The sequence below is a fragment of the Acomys russatus genome, chromosome 29 (genome assembly GCF_903995435.1).
Source record: "Acomys russatus chromosome 29, mAcoRus1.1, whole genome shotgun sequence".
Taxonomy (NCBI): Eukaryota; Metazoa; Chordata; class Mammalia; order Rodentia; family Muridae; genus Acomys; species Acomys russatus.
In genome coordinates, this window is record NC_067165.1 from 10,489,780 (window position 1) to 10,511,127 (window position 21,348).

The 21,348-nt window shown below is 36.6% G+C and overlaps 1 protein-coding gene and 1 pseudogene across 1 annotated transcript in view; one reads left to right on the forward strand and one right to left on the reverse strand.

The window, feature by feature from the left end:
* LOC127211316 (selection and upkeep of intraepithelial T-cells protein 10-like) overlaps positions 1-21,348 on the reverse strand; it is a 101,036-nt gene that overhangs the window by 14,737 nt on the left and 64,951 nt on the right. Inside the window, exons 3-4 of the mRNA XM_051171136.1 lie at positions 6,078-6,158; positions 1,872-2,153 (exon numbers count right to left, since the gene is read on the reverse strand). Of these exons, the coding sequence (XP_051027093.1) occupies positions 1,872-2,153; positions 6,078-6,153 (358 nt within the window). The 5' untranslated portion in view covers positions 6,154-6,158. The remainder of the gene's footprint in view (positions 1-1,871; positions 2,154-6,077; positions 6,159-21,348) is intronic.
* On the forward strand, positions 8,376-20,415 carry LOC127211934 (E3 ubiquitin ligase TRAF3IP2-like; annotated as a pseudogene).

Sequence of the window (21,348 nt, forward strand, 5' to 3'; positions counted from 1 at the left end):
ACAAGAAACCCTATGGAATCAATGAAACTGAGCCCACAAGAGCCAATAGAGACTGAACCACCAACCAAGAAGCATGCATGGGACTGACCTAGGCCCTTTGTACAAAAATAACAGTTGTGTATCTTGGTCTCCATATGTAACTCTTAACATCAGGAGCAGTGGTTGTCTGTAAATCTGTTGCCTGCCATTGGAACCCTTTTTCCTTATTAGGCTGCCTTTTCTGGCCTCAATAGCAGAAGATAAACCTAATCTTACTGCAACTTGATTTGCTATGGGAAGTTTCTCTTTTTCTAGGAGAGAAAGAGAGAGAGAGAGAGAGAGAGAGAGAGAGAGAGAGAGAGAGAGAGAGAGAGAGAGAGAGAGAGAGAGAGAGAGAGAAATGAATGGTTGGGATATAAAATAAATAAATTAATTAATCAAAAATGTTTAAAAGAGGAATGTCTTATTTTGTCTCATGATTTCAGACAGTTTATTCCAAGGCTGCCTTGCTCCATTGTTTCTCGGCCACTGACTAGGCAAACACTGTGGATGGTAATACAGGATACAAAGAACTGCTAACTAAGAGTATATTTGATCTGAGACACAGAGAACAACCAAGTAGATTCCTTCTTCAATATAGGCCAAAAGGAGTCACTATCAGATCAAATATCGCCTGAGTCCCCCACTGAACTTAAGGCTCATGAGAACTATAGGCATATCCTATGACAAGAAACACCAGTCTGTCTGAAGGCCTCCAGGCTTCTTTCTGGTTGAGACTTTGTTTTTACTTCTTCCATTATCTGGGATGGGACTGGCAGCTGTTTTCTGCTTCTCTGTGTGTAATCTTCCTGTTTCTATGCCTTTAAGCTCCCCTGTCATCACTTTCATACTTCCTGATGCTTTCCTCTATTTTTATATTTAGAATATATTTCCCTTGTTTTCTTGACTCCTCTTATACACAAAGGCACATACAGAAATATTTTAATACTCTTTTTACACCAGAAGTTACACGTGCTATTTTCTAGATGAAACAAAACAACAGTTTTAAAGGAGAAATAATATTCAAGGGCTCAAATCTAGATATAATACATGTGGAAGTCACATAACTTTTGAAAGCTTAACATACAACACAGACTGAGAGCTCACTGCCCAATTATTTCAATACTTGCTTTAAAATGTATTTTTGAATGTGCACATGTGGGCGGATGTCTGTGAGCGTGTAAGAGCGAATGTATGCAGGAGCATGTGCAATCTAGAAGAGGACATTGGACCACCTAGAGCTGGAGTTATGGATGGTTGTGAGTCATCCAGTATGGGTGCTAGGAAGCAAACTGGTCTTCAAACAGAATAACAAGTGATCTTAACTTCTGAGCCTTATCTCAGCTCCAATACCATTCTTTAAAGTATTCTCCATAGCATCCAGTGGTTTCCTGATGTCCAGGAACTCAAACAGTGCAGCTCTACAGCTGTCTATGACATGTAACATAGCTTCCCATTAATTATTTCATTCAATTCTCTTCTTTTTTTTTTTTTTTTTTTTTTTTTTTATTAATTTATTGTTACATCTCAATGTTTATCCCATCCCTTGTATCCTCCCATTCCTCCCCCCCCCCATTTTCCCATTATTCCCCTCCCCTATGACTGTTCCTGAGGGGGATTACCTCCCCCTGTATATTCTCATAGGGTATCAAGTCTATTCTTGGCTACCTGCTGTCCTTCCTCTGAGTGCCACCAGGTCTCCCCCTCCAGGGGACATGGTCAAATGTGAGGCACCAGAGTACGTGAGAAAGTCATATCACACTCTCCACTCAACTGTGATTCAATTCTCTTCTTAATTTGACTCCTTAATGAACCCAATTGATCGTTGATGGAACCAAGTCATAAAAACTTACCCGGTAGGACAATACTTTTCTTCTTCTCCTGCTTAGTAGTTTTGTTGTAAATGGAGCAGCTAATAGGACCGTGTGTTCTGTTCCTCAGAAGGATACTGCCCTTCAAATACAATAATCCAGTTCTATCCTGAGAGTCAGATATTGATAAGGGTGGAATTATATTCCCCTCGCTGTCTCTCCATATCATCTCATCAGGTGCGGCCAAACCTCCTGAAGCGCACTCCACCAGCACCCCTTCTGTATCTGGAACCTGAATGTTAATCTGTATGTCTGAGCTTGTAGCTAGGAAGAGGGGAAAGATAGTATTATGATTAGTAGCGTGGAATCAATAGTTGAGAAGTTTGTGGCGGTGCTCATTTTCAATGGTCTGCGACCTATGCTGTGTATGTGGGTACCCACAATTAGGGAAGAAGCAATAGTCCACAAGCTAGTAAGACACAAAAACAGAATTTCAGAAAAACTGATAAATCAGACTTCATAAAATCTAGTAATTTTTGTACATGAGAATATAGGCAAAAAAAAAAAAAGAATATCACAGATAAGAAGATATCCACACTATATCTGGGAAAGGAACTGTGTTCAACTAGATGACAGGCGCTATAAATCAAGTTTTCTAAAATGGGTAAACAGTATGAGACATATTTAATTTAAAGAGATATCCTAATGGTTTATAAGACTCTGCAAGGATGGTCAACATCATCAGCAGTCAGGGAAATGCAAATATTTGACTCCGTTACAATGCTGGAAAACAGGACAAAGACTGACTGACATTGCCACAGATTGGAAGACAGAGGATTCCCTAAATATGGAAAAGTGTCAGTATCTACTAAAGTTATAAACATACCTATGTTTACAACCCAGAAATGTTTAGTAGATGTTTACATATTTTAAAAATAGTAATTACAGCGTTAATCCATAATAGCTTCCCAAACTCAAAGTAATAAAAACAATACAAACAAATCCAAATACTAATAATGAAAACAAATTCAAAAGAATAAACAAACTCCTGTCATATCATAAATGAATGGTGGTGAATTATTTTGGCCATTGTAGAGATTGTCATAAATGGAATAATACAGTAATGTTTGTGGTTAATGTATGGCAATGGAAGTTAGAAAGCTAGTCACTTTGGCAAGAAATGCATAATATTGACTAAGAAAGGTGGAAACAACATATTGGGATGCTGGAAAATATTCAGTATCTAGAGCTGTGGAATGAATTTGTGAAGCAAAAATTCATTGAGCTGTACACTTAATGTACTATACTGTGTGTAACATATATCTCAATAAAAAAAAGAAAAATGATAAATCAAAGACAGAACCAAATTCAGCTAGGTATTCCCACTTTGGTACTGTCTATTTTGGCATTTGAACAAAAGAATCAAGTTCTTTTGAAGGTTAGACTAGTATGCAAGTAGCAAATAAATATAGTTTTTATAAAGAGATTTTTAAATTAATATATTGATACTCAGTGATGCAGTAATGAGGAATTATGTGAAAACTGAAACAACTTCACTGCTAAAGCAAAGTCAAAAAGTGGATAAACTGTAAAACCACTTCCAAGATTAATTTTAAAAACAAACAAGATAGCAGCCACTGGAGGATCAAAACAGGGAAGCAATTAGGTGCAGAGAGATGCCTCAGTGTATTGGCTTCTGTAACACTTACATATGGGGGAAGGAGCTAATTATTTTGTTTCCTATAAAGAATTTAAGGTAATGACTGGTGATTAGAATTCTCAGCCCAAAGGGGTGAAGATGATGTTGGATCAACCCTATCTCATATTCAGGTAAATATAAGAACAGAGAAAATAAACTAATGAGCAGTTTGGAGGCCTGTAAGATCCAGGGGAGCTCTTCACTAAGGGAGTTTAGCACCTGCCAGTGCAGAAACCTCACTACAGAAAGTGGTGCTGTGAATTGTGCTCCTGTGAAAGCCACACCAAAGTGGAAGGAACTATTCTCAGTACAGACAAAAGCGCCTGTACTCCCTAGAAATCTCAATCAATTCAATAAAGTGTAATTAAATTTCAAGGGATTTTGTAGAGGTGTATGTGACCGGCTAGATCAGTACTAAAAATTTTATATATACAATTATACACATGTGAAGTTTCATATGTGGTGATTTAAATCACTAGCATTGAATTTGTATATAATAGTTTGAAATAATAATAAATCCTTCATTCTTACTTCAATGGTATATTTTAACATATCTTTCATTAGTCTATAATAGCACAGAATAATTGTTCAGTATATCTACATAATAGAGCACGTGTAAAGTGTTTATGAATGATCACATGATGTATTTCTCCACAATCATAAAAATAATAGTAAAATATGCATATAAAATTATTTAAAATTCATACTTTAAGAGCAATTTGCAAAACATGTAGTACATTTGAATTGATCCAAAAGAATACATAGATACATAGGTACTTTCAGACATACATGTGTACATGTATTTCTGTACATATACACACATGTATATACATGCATGTTTTATGCTTTATATATACATGTATGTATGTTTTTCTATGCATGTAATTCAGGCATTGATATATAAAAAGCAAATTATATTAATTTTATTTGGTAGATTAATTCATTATTTCATATATGGTATGGATGCATTTCACAATGATCCCTTGGATTATTATTTTTTATTTATATCCTCAGATGGAAGTGAAGCTACCACTCCTTCACCAAAGAAAGATCTTTTTCCAGCAAATGGAGACCATGCCAGAAACTATAACTAGACACAATGCAGAAATCAGAAGATTGTGGGGAACCCAAGCCACTAAGTACATCAACATTACAACTTCTGCTTCTGTGGCTCAGGGGATATAGCAGAAGAAGGGGTGAGAAGAATTTAAGAGCCATAATGCAAGAGGTCTGCACTGAGACAGTCTCTCCTAGAAATTGCACCATAAATAGGACTGGAGCAATGGCAACATCAACACACATATGAACATGGAAGGAGGAACCTTTTGCAGGATCCCACACTAGACAAAGAAATACAAGATAAGGAGCTCCATTATTAGTTTCAAATACAGAGTGGTCATCCCTGAGACCATATACATACAAACAACACAAATAGGCTTAATAGATTATATTTATGTATTTCTGCATGCATATATATGTTTGTACATGACAGTAATAGTTAAAGAAGAAGAAGCTATCAACTTGAAGTTGGGGGAGGACATAAGAGGAACTGGAGGCAGGGTGTTTAGGAGGAGCTGGAGGAGAGAAAGTGATATAATTCTATTTCAACTAAAAATGTATTACAGATAAATTTCTTATTTTTGGAATTATAATTATGTCATTTCTCTTTTTTCCTTTCCTCCCTCCAACTCCTCCCATGCACTACTTTGCTCTCTCTAAAAATCATGGCCTTTTTTCCCATTTTTGTTAAAAGTATACTCTTTTTGTTGTTTTTGCTTTAGTTGGTTGTTTTGTTTCTGAAACAGAGTCGCATTATATAGCCCTGATTGTCCTAGAACTCCTGACATACACCAGACAGGCTTTTAACTCATGGAGATCCACCTGTCTCGACCTCCCAAATGTTAGAATTAAAGGTGACCTCCTCACTTGATTGACAATTTCCTTTGTGTACATTTAACCCATTTGCCTGTTGTTGGCCTTATGTCCTGTGCTCCTGGGTGGTGAATGGCAGAGACTCATGGGTGTTCAAGATGCTTAGAGTAAAAGATAGCTCAAGGTCAAGGAACATTGGGGAAGAGGAAGTTTATAAGATATAAGCCCAAAAGATAGGTAAAATTGTTGCAAAGGGTTATCTTCATAATTACACAGGCTTAGCTGACGTCACAAGCTCACAGAAGCTGCAATAACCTGCACTGAGTTTGCATAAGACTAACCCTATCATTATCATTCAGGGAATTACTCCTGGTACCCCACTCCCTCCATGCTGATCCATTGGCTACTGGTGGATGTTAGGAAAAAAACCCATTGTCTTCTGTTTTGTGAGTTCCTCATGTCTCAACAAATAGTCCCAAACTTGTGGCCACACAGACCGTCCTGGTTAAAAATCAATGGGTTACAAAACAAAGCAAAAAGTATGAATGTGAGAAGAGGACATGTCCAGAGGAGAGGAGATAACAATGGTGAAAGAAGAGTAAACAGAACGCCTTGTAATCAGGTATGAAATTGTCAAAGAACAAATGTAATCAATAAAAATAAGAGGATGTCTCTACCTTGAGTGTGTACTATGATCTGGAAAAAGAGAAAGACCTTGAAGAATCCAGATAAACAGGAAGCTGGTGGCTCCATCACACCTGGAAATTCAAATTGTAGACATGATGTCAAAATTGGGGCAGAAGAACCATGACAATATACAGAAAAGCAACAAGAGACCAATCTGGAAATCTATCCTTTGAAAAATTCCCCTTGCAAGGAAAAGTCTTAATGACTGCTGCAATTACTTCAGAACAAGGTCAAACTAAATAATTCTTTCAGAAAATCATAGACAGAGTCATCACTTCATACCATACTTAAATATAACCCATGTAAATCAATATGAATGTGGATGATATAGACATTTTATATTGCTTTCTAATGATACATTTAGTAAACTTTGGACATGAAAAAATGTATTAGACTATGAATAAAATACCAAAACAAAATGTTTGGGACAACTCTATTAATGTTTCTTTTTTTGTTTGTTTGTTTTTCTTTATTGAGGTGTTACTGACAAAAATATTCATATTAATGGTATTCAATAAAATATTTGATACATCCTGATATTGTGAAATGAGTTGTATAGCCAAATCATTAAGATACATATCAACTAAAATAGTTACCTTTGTAGGGGTGATAAGACCATTTAAAAACCTACTGCCTTAGAAATTTCCAAATACTCTATACCCTATCATTAAGTATAGGCACCCTGCTAAGCAGAACTTACTCATCCTGTCTAACTAAAACTTTGTTCCTGTAATTTTCCCAGTATTGCCCAGCCCAAGCATCTAACACCTAGTAAACACTATTCTACATTCTGCCTATGTGAGTTCAAATTTTATACATTATGTACAGAAGGAAGATTATGTTTGTTGTTCTGTATCTAGATTACTTCACTAAGCATAATGTCACCCAGGCTGATGGGTGTCATCCCAAATGATGGGACTGCCTTTTTTAAAGTCTGAACTACGATAGCATACATATACATATACATTACATATACATATTCATATATATACGTTACTTATATTTTTCATTTATTGTATTCCTCATTTTCTCTATTTCCTCATTTTTCAAGCATCAAAGGATGTATTGGGTGGTTTCCACTTCTTATCAATTTGTAAACAGTGATACATAAGCATGGAATGCAGGTGTCTCTTCAATACATTGATTTCGCTTTCTCTGGATTATATAATCTCTTGATTTTTTTTTTCAAACACACACATCCATGTATTTAGAATCAGTGAAATTATATGTGATGGATTATAGTCATGATCTTTTAAATCATCTCTATTACTAAGGACAGTCTTGGCTTCTACTTATTCTGTAAAATAGAGTAATTAGCTTATTCTTTAGCTGTGCATTAAAATCAAATAATCATATTCCTCATTATTATCTGTTGCTCAAAATGATGAATGCTGTTTATTTGTCATGGTGCTCCTCAGTACATTTTACTTACTGTCTGAAGTAATAAAGATCTACAATGTATATTTCTTTCCTTAAGTATTTTAAAATATCAAATAAAGGAAAGGGTAGTAAAAACAAAACAAAAAAACCTGACAGAATAAAATGACCCTAAAGTAAGAATAAAGAGTAGCTAGCATACTGTGCAGAGCATATGGCCAAGCAAATGAGCAGTGACCACACTGGGCCACTTCAAAACAATGCTTTGAAATTCTCTACCCCTGACACTATTAACAATACTCTGCTATGCTTGCAGATAGGACACTAGCATACTTGTCCTCTGAGAGGATCCACCCAACAGCAGATCAAAACAGATGCTGAGACTCACAGTCAAACATTTGGCAGAGCTCAGTGAGTCTTGTGGAAGAATGGGGCAAGAATAGAAGGGTCCAGAGGTGACAGGAGCTACACAAGAAGACCAACAAAATCAACTAAGCTTGGCCCAGGGGAGTTACAGAACACCAACCAAGGACACATGGACTCAACCTAGGCCCCTTACACAATGTAAACTGACCAACATGTGGATCCCCTAGAAAGGGAAGAGGTGACTGTCTCTGAGATGGACTCTGTTGCCTGCTTTTTAATCACTTCCCCTTGACGGACCTGCCTTACCAGGCCACATGGGAAGAAGAAGGGCTAAGTCTTGATGTGACTTGATGTACTGGTCTGAGTTGGTAGAGGGGAAGTTCTCCTTGTCTGAAGAGTAGTGAAGGGGAGAAAGAGGGAAGTTTGAGGAAGGATGGGAATGGAGGGAGAGGAGGAAGGGGCTATGATCAGGAACTAATTAATTAATTAATCAGTTAAGAAAATGTTCCCTTTATCCTTCTCCAAAGAAAGTAGAGGACGAATGAATGAAGGAGACAGCCAATGTAGAAAGAACATCACCCGAGTACATTGGGAATCTGAACGTCAATCCGCTGTTTCCCCATTATTATGACAATCACTATCAGATGTGGTGCAGACATATCACAGTGAGTAGGACATTCTGTAAGAACTCTGGGGAATCGATGCTTGTGTTTCCACTCTGACATGTACATCTAGTTTCAAAAGAAACCTGAGGGCAGCCCTCCACCCATGTGTAGGATTGTTTGTTCAAACTTATCCTTAACACTAGGGTTCTACCAGTAATGCTCAAGCAAGCATGAGTTTTAGGTTGACTTGACACTCCCTGAAGAATAAAACGTGAAATAATCTTGTTATGTACTATATGATCTGAGCCATTTAAAGTGGTGATGATGGACAAATCTCCGTTAGGTGTCATAATGATATGACATAGGGAAATGTGGGCTATGTTCTGAGTCTTTGATGGTGGACACTAAAAAAATTTGTTATCTTAATAGTTTTTTTAAACTTGTATTAAAAAAATTCTTATAAACATCATTTTTAATAGGAATAAATATTGAAACTCTTTCTTTTTAATTCCAAGGAACTAAATATTTTATCTAGTACCATGAGACAACAAAAGTATCAGTAGCACATAAATATATCAAAAGAAATGAAATTAAATATGTATAATTAATATGATAGTGTACATAGAAATAAGAAAACTGCTTAATATAAATGGGTATAAAGTAATATTCTTCCAGCTTCAATAAGATTAGAAATACATGAGATCTTTTCAGAGATTAAAAATATATTACATTTGAGTCACTGAGCAAATACATAATATTTACAGATAGTATGATATAAATGATTCAATTTACAGATACAAAGTATCTTTATATCAAATTATACATTCAATAAAATTCTTACATAATAATATCAAAGTATTTAGACTTTATTTTTATTTTATGTGTGTGAGTGTTTTACCTGCACTTACGCCCATGCACCACATGATTGCCTTCAAGGGCCAGAAGAGGGTGGTAGAGCCACTGAGACTAGAGCAACAATTTGTAAGCAATGATATTGGTGCTGGGAAGAGAGTCTGGGTCCTCTGGAAAAGCAGCAAGTGCTCTTAACCACTGAGCGATCTCTACATTTCAATGCTGTCTTAATATTAAGAGCAACAGAGTAGCTTAGCCTTGAAATTATTTAAAAGAAAAGAAAGTAAATCTTGGCACATACAACACAGATAAAATTTTGGCATATTTTCCAGGAAGAAAGGTTGTGTGCCAGAGGGAGGCTGTGGAATTCAACCAAATAATCACTTTGAAACACTTTAAGTTGTAGCATTAAAAGGTGACATAGGTATTGAGTTAGAGTGGAACAATGCCATATGTCTCCTTCACAATGAAGCTTTACTTGAACCAAGCAACACTGAAAAATTCATACAAATAATTCAGAGTGGTTTACAAAACATTACATAGATATACAGTAATATAACATATACTTATATGTCAGGAGTTTTACATTTCGATATTTTTTGTTGATTAACAATGAGTAACTTTTTATTTGTATGTTTATTTTATGACATTCATAGTATTAAAATCAGGATCCTCGGGCAACTAATGAATTTTACAAATCCAGATTATTTCTATCAGAAAAATTATAAGCCACAGCATTATTTTCCCTATTGATTTCACTTAAGACCTCAGTAGTCTTTTCAAAATATTTCACCTGAGAACAAATAAGCAGCATATTTTATAGATGAGCTATAGTAACTTTCTAAACCCAGATTCTTCTAGAGAAGATGGTGAGATAGTCAAATACACAGTCAAATGTGTTTCGAAGTCATAAAATCCATTTTAATGGCTAGAGCTCCAAAACATACTTCCTGCATCTCTACTTCACCCCTCTTCTCATAGTTATAGCAATAGTAACCCCGTCTTTCAGATGAGGAATAAGAAGGTTCAGAAAATTTAGCATAAGACGTTTTGTCTAGGATGAGGGCCCCAATCAGGATTTCAAATGCTTTGTTGATCTTAAAGCTATAGTTCTCTCTACATCAGAATTTGACATTGGCAATTGTGTCTGTGTACTTATGAGCCATTATTGCTAAAATTTTTATAACACGTGTTCAAGGAACCAAGTTGTCTCTTCTGCAGCTAAAGATGACAACTCGCTGTCTTTAATTTTGTTATTATTCTTCTCAATAGGGCTCATGTCTCCTGCCTTTGTGCATCTCCGTTTCTGTTAAAATATATCAGGTAAAACATTTCAATATTTTTAAGTTATAAATTACAAAAAAAGGAGTTGGGATCCAAGATGGCAATGCTGATCACATACTCACTGTGTCTGATGAGCAGGACATCAGTGACCGCACAATGACCAAAGGACCAAACTGAGAGCCCCAAAACATCAGTGCTAGTATGTTTCAGGTAAGAGTAGACCACACAGTGTAGAACACAGGTGGGTCTAACCTCAAGCCACCCAGCTAATCCACAGAAAATTCCCTGCATCCGTGAAGTCAGGTGCTCAACCTCAAAAGTCTATCTGACCTCAGGTCACCTACCAATACACAGAAAATTACCAGGTCTACTCAAGTGTGGGCACCATCTCCAAAGCCTAGCCACATTCCTGCATGCACTCAGGCCCTGTTCTCTATGTCTCAGATTGAACTGTGGGCCACAAAACAACAGTGTCTGAGTCTCTCTGCCTAGAGGAGACACCACAGCATGGAAAAGGGATAGATCTTGCCTCAGGTCACTTGGCTAATACACTTAAGCATTCCCTGATCTCCACAGGTGAGGGGTTTCAACCAATAGCCACTCACCTACAAACTGACCAACTGCCCGTGGAGGACACCAGAAACTACCACCCAGTGCCAGAGATAGCCAGACACCTAAAGGCCGGTGTAAAAACACAGACAACAAACACCAAAATAATATGGCATCTATAGAACCCAGTTATCCCAAAGCAGTCATCCCTGGACACTCTAACACAACTGAAACAGCAGAAAATGACCTCAAATCTTACCTTCTGAAGATGAAAATTGAGGACGCAAAATAATACATAAACACAAGAAGACACAGTCAAACAAATTGAGGCCCTTAGAGAGGCCTATAAAGAGGAAATGAATAAATCACTGAATGAAATTCAGTGAAGTACAAACAAAAGGGTGAAGGAAATCAACAAAATGGTTCAAGATCTGAATATGAAAATGGAAAAGTAATAAAATCACAAATTGAGGAAATCCTGCAAAGAGAGAACCCAGAGAGAAAAATACAAACTACAGAGGTAAGCATCTCCAAAAAATATAAGAGATGAAGGAAAGAATCTCAGGCATTGACGATACAGTAGAAGAATTTGATGCAACCATCAAAAAATACATTCCTGACACAAAACATCCAAGAAATCAAAGACATCATGAAGAGGTGAAACCTAAGAATATTAGAAATGAGGAAAGAGAAGATGCCCAGCTCCAAGACCCATAAAATATTTTCAGCAAAATCATAGAAGAAAATGTCCCCAATGTAAGAAAAAGATGCCTGTAAACATATAAAAGGCCTACAGAACATCAAATAGAGTAGACAAGAAAAGAAAACCCTCCACCACATAATAATCAAAATGCAAAATGTACAGAATAAAGAAAAATATTAAAAGTGTCAAGAGAAAAAAGTTAAGTAATATACAATGGCAAACCTATCAGAATCACACCTGACTTTTCAGCAGAGACAAAAAAAGCCAGAGGGTCTTGCAAACTCTCAGAAGCCACAGAAGCCAATCCAGATTACTGTACCCAGAAACAAAGAAAACAATTCAAAGAATCAACAAAACCAAGAGCTGGTTCTTTGAGAAAATCGACAAGATAGACAAACCCTTAGCCATACTAACTAAAAGGAAGAGAGACAGTATCCAAATCAACAAAATCATGAATGAAAAGGGAAACATAACAACAGACACTGATGAAATTCAAAGAACTATTAGGTGTTACTTCAAAAGCCTACATGCCACAAAATTTGAAAAGCTAAGTGAAATAGACAATTTCCTTGATAGATCCCACTTTCCAAAGTTGAATCAAGATCATATAAACAAATTAAATAGTCCTAAATCTCACCTAGCATGGTGGCACATGCCTTTAATCCCAACACTTGGGAGGCAAAGACAGGTAGATCTCTGAATTTGAGGTCAACCTGGTCTACAAAGCAAGTCCAGGACAGCCAAAGCTACACAGAGAAAACCTGTATTAGGAAAAAAAAAGGTCCTGTAGAAATAGAAGCAGTTATCAAAAGTCTCCCAACCAAAACCAGAGACAGATGGTTTCAGCATATAATTCTACCAGACTTTCAAAGAAGAGCTAATACTAATACTCTTTAAACCACTCCACAAAATAAAAATGGAATGAACATTACCAAACTCATTCTATGGGGCCACAGTCACCTTGATGCATAAACCACAAAAAACCAACAGAAAAGGAGAACTTCAGACCAATTTCTCTTATGAAATTGGATGCAAAATTACTCAGTAAAATATTTGCAAACTGAACCTACATCAAAAATATCATTCACGGTGACCAAGTAGACTTCATCCCAGGCATGGAGGGATACTACAACATATGGAAATTGGTCAGTGTAATCCATCATATAAACAAACTGAAGGAAAAGAAAACACATGATCATCTCCTTAAATGCCAATAAAAGCACCTGACAAAATCCAACACCCATTCATATTTAAAGTCTTGGTGAGATCGAGGAAACAAGGCATATACCTAAATATAATAAAGGCAATATACAGCAAGCCAATAGCCAACATCAAAATTAAATGGAAAGAAACTTAAAGCATTTCCACTAAAATATGGGATTAGACAAGGCTGCCCTCCCTCTCTCTCCATATCTCTTCAATACAGCACTTGAAGTTCTAGCTAGAGCAATAAGACAACAAAAGGATATCAAGGGGATCCAGATAGGAAAGGAAGAAGTCAAAATACCACTATTCACAGAGGATATGATAGTATATTGGCAAGGACACGGGGGTAAAAATAATCTGTCCACTGCTGGTGGGGCTATGAAATGCTCTGGCCACTGTGGAATAATATCAAAGTTTCTCATAAACCTAAAAGTAGTTCTCTCATATGATCCAGTTATACCACTCATAAGTATTTTCTGATATGACTCCATCTCAACATTATTAACATTAACATTTATTGCAATTCACAATACCTAAGTATTGGAAACGGCCTATGATGTCAGCTACAGAGGATTTGTTAAAGAAAACCTGTTGTGTATAGAGAATAGGATATTTCAGCCACAAAGAAGAATAAAGCCATATCGTTTTCAGGGGAAAAAAATGGATGCAACTGGAGATAATCTTATTGAGCAAATTATACTAGTCTCAAGAAGACAAACATCAAATGCTTTTCATATGTCTTTCCTAAATTCCATATAGATACATAAAATTGTGTATGTGTGCATGGCATAAAATTATAAGTAAGAGTGCCTAGGGGAGTGAAGCAGACTAATGGTACAGGGGAATGAGAAAAAGGAAGAAGTAGCAAGTGGGGGAAATGTTCAACGCACAACATAGACTTTTGTGAAGATGGCCTCATGTGATATAGCACCGTGTACAATGTATTCACACAATGACACTTTAAACATAAATAAGTCAAATTAAGTGATAGAAGAATTAAACACATTAATTGTAGGTACAAAAGATATAAGAAAAACTGGAAAAAAATTATGTGAACAAAAGATGTGCTGCTTTATTATTATGCTGCTGTAAATGAAGACTTCAATACAAACAATATCAACTGAAATAGAGCAACACTGAACAATGATCAAAACTCAGCTCAATTTAAAATAAAACGTAAATAAGTCTGCTCCTACTCAGAGATTCAAACCATTAGAAACTACCCAAACTACAAATAGACCAAATCACAAGTATAGTTGCAAATTATAGTGTTCCTCTTCTATTGATTCATGAAGACAATAAATTAATTTTTTATTTGACCATGTCCCCTGGAGGGGGAGACCTGGTGGCACTCAGAGGAAGGACAGCAAGTAGCCAAGAAGAGACTTGATACCCTATGAGAATATATAGGGGGACGTAATCCCCCTCAGGAACAGTCATAGGGGAGGGGAATAATGGGAAAATGGGGGGGGGGGGAATGGAAGGATACAAGGGATGGGATAAACATTGAGATGTAACAAGAATAAATTAATAAAAAAAATGCAAAAAAAAAAAAAAAAAAGAATAAAGAAAGCCAGCCAAGCACAAACAGCAAAGAAAAAAAAAAAAAAAGAATTTAAAGTACTATATGTAATTATTTCTCAGAAATAAACATTCAAAGTATTATAAATACTAGAAAATAAAATGGAAAATGAACTTTTGTCTTGATCATATAGAATTAACACTAACTATATACGCCTTATAAGTGTAAAACATACTACGCATGCTATGTAATCTTAAAGAAGGCAATTAGAAAATAAAAGACAATAACACAGAGAAAAATAATAAAACATTATCATTGAAAATGATGGTTGAGGACCTGGGTGGTAGTGATTCGTGCCATTAATCCAGCACTTGGGAGGGTAGGCAGAGGCAGGGGGATTTCTGTAAGTTCAAGGCCAGCCTGATCTACAGTGTCAGTATCAGACCAGCCAGAGTTACACAGTGAAACAAACAAACAAACAGAAGGAAATGAATGTCATGATAAATTCCTATGATTTTCTACGTGAATTTAAGGAATAGATTCTATTCAAGGTTTTAAAATGAATAAAGAAGTAGAAAAGAATATTAGCAATATATGTAGGGCCATTAATTTTTATAGGTGTGTGTGTAGTTAACAATTTAATAATAGAAAGACAAAATATTAATCACTAGTGAATTTTAATGTAAACTTTGTAAATGAAGATTTATCAGTGAAAATGGGACATATAAACATGACTGTTGGTCACCATGGAAACACAAAGGGAAACTACAAAATGTATTTTCTTCATACACTAAATGAGATGACCTTTTTATATTGATTTTCTTATTTTATTTTGAAATTGTAATATAATTAGATCATTTATCTTTTCTCTTTCCTCCCTCCTAGTTATTTATGTAGAGCTAAGGCCTCATTGTCTTCCCCCATCCACTTTGGCATGTCAACTGTTGTCCTGGTTCATTTTGTGCTTAGGCAGTCACTTTGGTGAAACTTTGTGAATGTATCTTCGAACATTACTAGGAGACACAGGCTCACAGTAAACTCCCTGATCCTCTGACTCTTACAGGCTTTCTGCCCTCTCTTCTGTAATGTTCCCTCAGTCTTAGGTACAAGAGTTTGAACAGCTAATCTTGAAATGACAGACAATATCAAACATTGCAGATGGTGAGAATAAAAGTTAATTTTCAATTATTTCTAATAGTTGTGATACACTATAACTGGATGAGGACTGTTAGGTAGTTAACAACAATAGAGCAATTCAGAAAGGCAACAGTGTATCAGTAATATGCATTTGACAAGGATGGTAGGGTCAAAGAAAGAATAGCAATCAAAAAATAATCACTTGGTGATCTGGTGATTAGAGGACATGACAGTCAATGGTTTGGATATCAGAATTTTGGTTATATACATAAGAACTAACAGACATTTGGAGGAATAAAAAGGATCCAGTCTTCCTTATAATTTGATACAGAAGCTACAAACACAACAGAAAGATAAATTCTGTCATTGAATTATAATTAAAGTAATTGATATGAAACCATTGATTTAAATATATAAATATAGAGAGAATTAACATGTGAATAGTAAACAGTAGATATACAGATAGATGATAAATAGATGACAGATGATAGATAGATAGATAGATAGATAGATAGATAGATAGATAGATTATAAATAGATAAGTAGATGATAGATACATAGATACATAGATGTGTCTGTTGAGAGAACCTAGGAGCAACAACATTTCAGTATCACTGAGGGCACATAGCACACAACAGGCTTTCTAAATACCATTGCTCTCAATGGCCTATGGGTCTTTGGACAACTAACCAACATCAAGAACAGAATATAAAAAACGAAAAGTTGATCCTGGAATAAGAATAAGAGAAATAAATGGGATTGGAGACTCACTATGGCTAAATTAGGGACAACTTGAATTTTGAAATAAATGTCAACACATTGAATTATATCTGCCAAATAAAATAGCCATGAGTTAAAATTCACATAGATTTAAATACAAGAAACAAATGAGAAAAGGATCAAAGTAGAACGTGAACCTGTAAATGAATAAAAATATTGACATGAATGAGCAGGATCGTCTGCTTAGCTGAAATCCACTCAGGTTTCTAAACTTCCTAAAACTTTATGCTCACTTTCCTATAAGAAGTTTAGAAAAAGAAATCTTCCAATCCAGTTTAATAGGGATTTCCCTCTTTGATACCTTAATATGTGCTCTGGTCCCTCTTAGGCCTCCCACCATGCTGTCTGACAGCAAGAATCAATTCTGTTAGTACAGTTTAGCCAGAAACTCTCCTCCTCCCTTGTTCACTTTTAGAAATTCTCCATCAACCAGCACCAGTCTGTACTTGGCTATAAACTCCCATGTTTTCATGTTGTATTCAATTAATTATAATCTCATCTCTCTCAAAAATCAAATTGCACTTGTCTTCTTTTTAATCATGAGGGTACTGAGTAAAGTCTTCCCCAACATGGTTTAACAAATATCATCGAATTATTTTTCTATAATTAGAAATCTCTATTTCCTCCTAGAATGCTAATAATTGATTTAGCTAAAAACACAATTAGACACAAAAACTAGTAGATACAACAAAAAAGAAAAATGAGATTTTATGTAGTAACAATGGAGTGCCCCACAAAATAGTTAATAATAAAAGTAGAGGAGGGGTAACTTTATAATGGAGAAATGTGGTAGACACCTTATGATTTTCTTTGTCCTGTTGTCTCATGAAACTGTTACCAACAGTTTCACCTAAATTTGTATTCATGAGACATGACCATTTATATTTGGCTGCAAAATAAATTATCTGTTATTCTCTGAGATGAGGTGGTTTTTCATTGATACTCGAAGCAGTGACTAATGTTTGAATATTATTTCAAAGTTCAACTTCTGACAGTTGTTCCCACACCAAAACTGAGGATGTGGTCAACCAGAAGAGTGTGGACTGGCAAGATCCACGAAAGAACTAAAGACACAAAAAACTAATGAACTGGATTCTTTAAAAGTGAGGGCATTTTTTTAATTAGTTTTTTTGGTTTGATTTTTTTTTTTTTAATGAGGAAAGTCCCACAGCTGTTTTCCCTTCTGATTAAATCACGGGAGGAGAAGAAAGCTATCATAAAAAAAAAAAAATGAGAACAAAAAGATTAACCATCATATGTAGGCTGGGATAATCTAATAGAGGAGCCTTCGCCACAGAGTGGTCTGTGCACATGCCTAGAATGCAAATGAAAGGCAGAGGGTGGGGACACAAACCTGCAATGCCAGTGTTCGGTGTGGGAGTGTAAATAGGAGGATCCCAGAGGCTTGCTGCCCAGCCCATCTAGCCAAACGAGTGAACGTGAGGTTCAGTGAGAAACTCTGTCCCCAAATTAAAGTAGAAAATTATTGAGATAAATACCTAATGTTGATCTCTGATCACACTCAAACACACACACACACACACACACACACACACACACACACATAAATAAATAAATAAATAAACAAACAAACAGTATTGGGTACTATACTTATTTAGAACATTAAAATTTTAAATATAATAGTTAAATATTAGATCAAAATATTATTTGTAAATATAACATAAAAAATTTTAAATATAGAAGAAAACTCTAATAAAATAAGAATAGGATTTACACAACGAAAACTATAAAATATCATTTAGAGAATTAAAGATGATATGAATGCAAACCTGTAACAAGTTCATAGATCGACAAAGTATTGTTTGTAAATGTACTGTTAATTTTCACCTATAAGTTAAATTTAATCCTAAAATCTAAATAGGATTTTAAGGAAGTTGGTATAGTGCATATATAATTTTGTAGAAAAGCTCAGGATATTGATTATCCATAAATATTCATTTTCTCAAGTATTTAATATTTATTTATTCATTTACTTTTTTATTTTCATGAGGCATGGTCCTTCTACGTTCCCAAGCATGACTTTGAGCTCCTTTGCTCAAACAAACATCTAGTATCAGAGACTACTAAATCATTAAAAATGTGTGTTGGTGATATATATTGTACCAGGGCCCCCAAACCTTAGCACAACTGTTTCCATGATGGAAGTAACATTAAGCCTTTAAAACCCTTCGCAAAGACTGTGCCACCTGCCAAAGCTAAAACAAAGGCCTAATCCATCAAATCTATAGTTCTGAGGAAGTCTTATAATGTACTAACGTTGTTTTTTTGTCTTTTGTAGCTCCACTTCTGGCTAAACGTTCTTGTTAACTGAACTATGTCAACCCAGAACATAGTTTCTGTGCTTAAAAGCTCACCCTGAGAAAGCCTCGGTGCCACACTGGAATCCTAAACACGCAGTGTAGTAAGAGGCTGGCTAATAAAAACTTTCTATAGGCTTAAACCTACGTCCAAGCAGCTTTCTCTGATAAATACCAAAAATTGTGATATTTTGGTGAATTTACAGAACTGTAATGATGCATATGCTAATCTGTACAGTAAAGAATTTTGTTTGGTGTCATAACTGTTCAGTATAGTCCTTTGTAGCAGAAATACTTTGATATGCAGCATGAAAGTGGCAGTGATCCTGTAAGAGTTTGTAGGCATTTAAAAAAGGAACCACAACTCCATGACTTAGACAAATCAGACTCTAGTTTGCCTAATGCTTTGACATACTTCTCTGAGTGACCTAGAGACTGTGCCATGATCATAGCCAGACAGGAACAGAGCAGCCCCAGATCTGCCCATGATAGATAGGCACCTGGTCTGATTCCCAGCCCCAAGATGTCCTGAACATCAGGCAACCAGAAGGGCCACTGCCCCTAGCCTCTGCATGTTACCTACAGGAACTCCCTGGATCTCTGATGGATACAGTGTATTCACAGAAGCTGCATCCCAATCCTTCCCTCTCAGGCTCTATGGAACTATCAGTATCATAGTCTTGGCATTTGGAATATGCCAAATTGGTATAACCAAATGCAATATGGCCATGACTGCCCTTGAGCAGTCTACCAGCAAGTCATCCAGCCTGCTGTGCCTGGGAACAGCCTTCTGGGAGCAAGGGTGAGTGGCACTCATCCTGTGCAGAGGTTCATCCTGAATTACCCCAGCCCCCAAGACAAAAAAAAAGAGGCCTGCACAGAGACTTTTCTTTCCCAGTGCTCCCAGGAGACCAGCTCTGTTGCTCAACACCTGACAGAGGTGGAGCTCCTGAGGAGTGCTCAGTACATCTTGCAGAGTTGAGACCACAGGGTCTACAGGCTCCATATGCAGCTGCTGTTCCTAGACCCCCTTGCAGCCACCTAGGAACCTCCTAACTCAAGGGACTCTAAAAGCTAACAGTTTTACAGAGAAATTACAGAAAGTCTTTACCACTTTTTCTATGGACACAGCCATGGAGATGGTGAAATTTGTGAACTTCTTGTTAGTCAATGTCTTCCAAGCTACAACCAACATATATATAAGGATAGAATCTGAGGTGCTAATATTGTTAAAAATGTGGAGGACAGCCTTGAAATAAGACAGTAGTGATAATCACAGCAATCAGTCCCAAGTGCAAACAGGTTGAAGAAGGCACTGAGTCACAGCTGGAGGAAGATGAGCATGGCTTACATACTAAGTATATTCATGGAATGATGAAAATAGAGTTGATAAAACAAGGAACCGTGAATTTCATATTCATCCCTGTGTTCTTCCCAAATCCCAAGAAGAATCATGTGCCCTCCTAGAATCAGGGCAGTCATGTTTCCAACTGGTCCAAGAAGAAGAGGAGGAGGAAGAGGAAGAAGGATCCTGCTATCCTGCCAAGGCTGCTCTGAGAGGAAGACTATATGGCTCCTTTCTGTGGTCCTCTGCCCATCTTTCAGATGATACCCTTGTGGCATCAGTAATCTTCAGATCAGCCGGACCCCACTCTCACCGTGTTCTTCTAACTGAGGCTGAGTTATAGCACTCAAAGCTGTTTCTCAGTGACTCCTGGGGGAGAGGCAATTAGAGCCCAGAATATCTCTTCTGCGTAGCTCCCTGCCTCCTAATGCTTTGGCTGCTCTGTATTTCCCGCCTTTAAGAAACGGGCAAGGCGCCTATGTCCTCCTGAGTCTGAGTTGTCTATGCTGGGCTTCCAGTACGTAGTGGATAGTACAGGGGATGGCAGCAAAGTCATGTATTACTAGCATGGTTGTCCAAGGTTTGCTACTGGAAAGGAAGCCTCAACAATCAGGTGAACTAAGCGCTTCATCCTATGGATGTCAATCTGACTTTATTCAGAAAAACTCTAGTGTCCATTCAATGAGCCAGCCATGATGAAGAAGTGAAGGTTTATAATCTCAAAATAAAGTGGATTCTCCCCCCGCCCGCCCCGCTTCTTCTCTTTCTACTGAAGCCGCTGATTGCACAGCTGCCCTTAGTAAGGACTAACCATCACAGACTTCCCGCAATTACGTATTATGTTGGATCAATTCTTCCACACAGAGAAGAGCAATTCATCTTCACTGAGTTAGATGATTGACACAAAATCATATCTTGTTGAGACATATTACAAGGCATTATCCCCATCGTCTCTTCTTGGGATGCTAGATTAAAAATTTGTACTTAAACCTATCACATCTGGTAAAACAGCATGCTGTTCCAAGAATGATGCTCCTGTTTATAATACTGATGTACATTTATAGGTAGGGTTTGAATGTATCCTTTCTGTAATCATCACATTGGTCCACCACCAACACCCAGCATCTTAGGTTTCTAACAAGATAGCACATTGAACCTGAGTGACTCTGGCTTTAAACAATTTGGACCACATGAGGAAATAAGGACAAATCATTGTC